General features: G+C 61.6%; 1 protein-coding gene across 1 annotated transcript; it reads right to left on the reverse strand.

Annotated features, from left to right (window-relative positions):
- Positions 1-435: 435 nt before the first annotated feature.
- On the reverse strand, positions 436-1,189 carry NHLH2 (nescient helix-loop-helix 2). Its single transcript, XM_046645087.1, has one exon. The coding sequence runs from the start codon at positions 848-850 to the stop codon at positions 443-445; it is 408 nt and encodes a 135-aa protein (XP_046501043.1). The 5' UTR covers positions 851-1,189; the 3' UTR covers positions 436-442.
- Positions 1,190-3,139: the final 1,950 nt, after the last annotated feature.

Genomic DNA, 3,139 nt, shown 5'->3' on the forward strand with positions numbered 1-3,139 from the left:
CCCACCCCTCCGAATGTTTATCAACTAGAAAAATTCCAGATCGTCTAAAGTTATGAGCTTATATACACTCTGAGCTTCTGCCCTCATTGTTTCAACACATGAAGCTCTGTGGCAGATAAACGGAGGAGAACTCGAAGTCTCCAGCGAGCTAAAGAAACAAGCCTTAAAGGGATCCTAACACGCGGAGAGGAGGCGTGGAGGCGGCTCATCTCGGGGCCCTCCAGGAGGTTCGCCTGGCCTGGAAAACACCCCCTGCGAGCCCCCGGGCTCGCCAGACAACCCCACCGTCCAGAGTCAGAAGCCTGCCCTCGTCGCCCTGCTGCACGGAGGGAACAGGTGGCGGGCCTCTTGCCCCGTCTCAGTCTCTCGCGGCCGCTGGGCCGCCCCGCTGGGGGGCCTTTCCCCGCCCCGCGGCCCGGCGGCCTCCCGCGGCGCCCCCGTCCTACACGTCCAGGACGTGGTTGAGATAGGAGATGTAGCAGATGGCCAGGCGCAGGATCTCGATCTTCGAGAGCTTCTTGTCGGGGGGCAGCGTGGGCAGCAGTTTGCGGAGCTCGGCGAAGGCCAGGTTGAAGGCCTCCACGCGGATGCGCTCGCGCGTGGCGTGGGCCGAGCGGTACTTGGCCGTGGCGCGCCGGCGCCGGCGCTTCTCCTCGCGGCTCAGCTGCGGCGGGTGCGGGTAGAGCGCGGCCCGGCTGCCGCCCTTGCCGTCGCCCTCGGCCTCCTCCACCGGCTCCAGGTCCGACACGCTGCCCAGCACCTTGGCGTCCGCGCCGCCCAGCGACTCCGGGTCCGAGTGCGCCGAGCTGGGGTGGTCCGAGTCGGCGGCTTGGTCCGGACTCAGCATCATTTTGGAGGCTGAGGGGGATCAGAAAAGCAATCAGTGAAAGGAATCGGGGTCCTCCTTGGGTGTGAGGGAGGCGGACAGGGCCTCCGGCGCCCGGCCTCCGCGCGGCCCGGCCCTCCCCACCCCAGGCCGGCGCCCCGGGGAGCTGGGCCCGCAGGCAGGGAGCGCGCCGCGAGGGGCAGGCCGAGGGCCCGAGCCCCGCGCCTCCGCCGGGCGCCCGAGGCAGGAGGCCTGCGCCTGGCCGGGCTGCCTCCCGGCCCTGAGCCCTCGGCCTGCAAGAGGCCCAGACCGGCCTGTGGGCCTGGTCCGCGGGGAGCCCGCGGGCCTGCCAGGCCGCGCCTGGGTTTGTGCCTCCTCCGGCCGAACAGCACCACCGCCATTCCGTCTCCCGCACTTCTCCTCCTGCCCTGACAAACGAATGATCCCGCACGACGAATCCTTCTGGGTCCCACGCGGGCGGGGAGGCGCGGAGGGCGCTGCGTGCCCCGAGGGCCGAGGCCGGGGAGCCGGAGAGCCGCGGCGCCCGCGGGCCTCGCCGGTCTGGGGCGCGCACGGCGGAGTGCCCGGCGCGGAGAGGACCCCCGCCCAGGGCGCACGCAGAGGGCGCGGCCGGCCTCCCCGTCCCCCTCGCGCTGTTCCGAGAGAAGAAAGAAATGACTAAACAAACGCGGAGGCTCCTTTCAACGGAGAATTGACTCTTATGCCGTCGCCGAAGCACCATCTGTCACGCAGACAGCCCCACACCGGGGACCCAGGGACGCGGAGGCGTGGGAGAAGACAATGCGCCCGGCAATGTGCCGACCACCTCGCGGGAAAACGCCGGCGGCCGGGCGCTGCGGGAGGAGAGGCTGGCGAGGCGGGGAAGGGCCGGGGGCCGCGAGGAGGCGGACGCTGCGCGTGTCGCCCCGGCCCGATCTGCCTCTCCACGGGCCGAGTTCGGGTGCTCGGGGGCCGGGGTCGGGAGCCCGCCGCTGTCCCCGGGCGGCCTAGCCAAGGCCGAGCTAGCCTGTCCCTGGCTCTCCTCTAACGATGCCCGCCTGGCCGGGCTCCTCCTGGGCGCCTAGAGGCTCGGCCCCAACTGTGCCTTCTGGAAGGGAGCCGCTCACAACCGCTGGGCTTCAGGGCAGTGCCGGCTTCCAGAAGGCGGCCGGCCGGAGGGGGAGGCACCTGCGGGTGCAGCGCACGCCGGGAGGGAGGCCCGGGCTGAGCTTCCCCCGGCCCCGGGTGTGCGGCCCGAGCGGCGCGCGCCGCGGGAGACCCGGCGCCGGGGAGGAGGGTTTGCTCCTACAGAAACAAAAGCAGCGGATGTGCGACCTGTTCCTAGCACCGCACTCGCTTAGGAGCGAATTTGGCTCCAACACCGCTTTCATCTCCCTGCGAGGAAAACAGGTCCTCCAAGGCAAAATAGGAAGAAATTCTCCGAGTGAGCTGCATGTGACTCCCTGCGGGCTTTTCCCAGAAACGTTTATAAGTAGAACTTGCACCTACACATTCGGCTGGAGAGGGCATAAATAAACAGGCGAGTGATGGAAAATCACAATAAGCCACTACATAGTTGTAGATCGGTAAAAAAAAGTTCCTGGGTAGCCCTCAAAGCATGTTAAATTCTCCCCCAGATAGCTTTCCAAAATATTCACAAATAGCATGTCATGTATGCATTTTCTTTCTTTAACAATGAACTGAAATACATCTATAAATGCAATGTGAATAAGAGAACTTAGTTCCAAGCTGGACAAAAATTATTTAAAGGCGGCTTACCTTGTAAAAGCCTTTTCGATAATCTTTTCTCCAATCTTTTAGAGTTAAAATTCCAGGGAATAGCGGGGAGAAATTCCGAAATATATTAAAAGCAGCAAATATTTATTACATTCAAAAATGAAAAAGCAGCTGTCATCTCGCTGGTGCCCACAGCGAGGGACGATAGTATCTCAGGATGTGGACGATATGAATGATTGTTCACTTAGTGGATAGATCAAAAACGCCTTTTCCTTTTAATTGTTCTCAAACATTTCGGGAAATTCGTTGTTGATTTTTTTTAAACGATGTGTTGAAAAGTCTCGTGCCTTTTTTCCTCTTCTGGATCTCTATAAATAACAAAAGAGATGCAGAGATAAACACAAGCACATCAAAGGGCTGATTCCTCCACTTTCTAATAGCGGAAGAATCAATAAGAAAGATGGTTAAGATAAGACTCCGCTCCTGCAGGACTCCTTTCCTTCCCTCGATACGGCTGAGCAGAAAGTGGGAAGTGCAAGGCAGAGATGCGATCTTGCTCAGAAGTGATTTTTTTTT

This window comes from Equus quagga, chromosome 18 (assembly GCF_021613505.1).
Source record: "Equus quagga isolate Etosha38 chromosome 18, UCLA_HA_Equagga_1.0, whole genome shotgun sequence".
Lineage (NCBI taxonomy): Eukaryota > Metazoa > Chordata > Mammalia > Perissodactyla > Equidae > Equus > Equus quagga.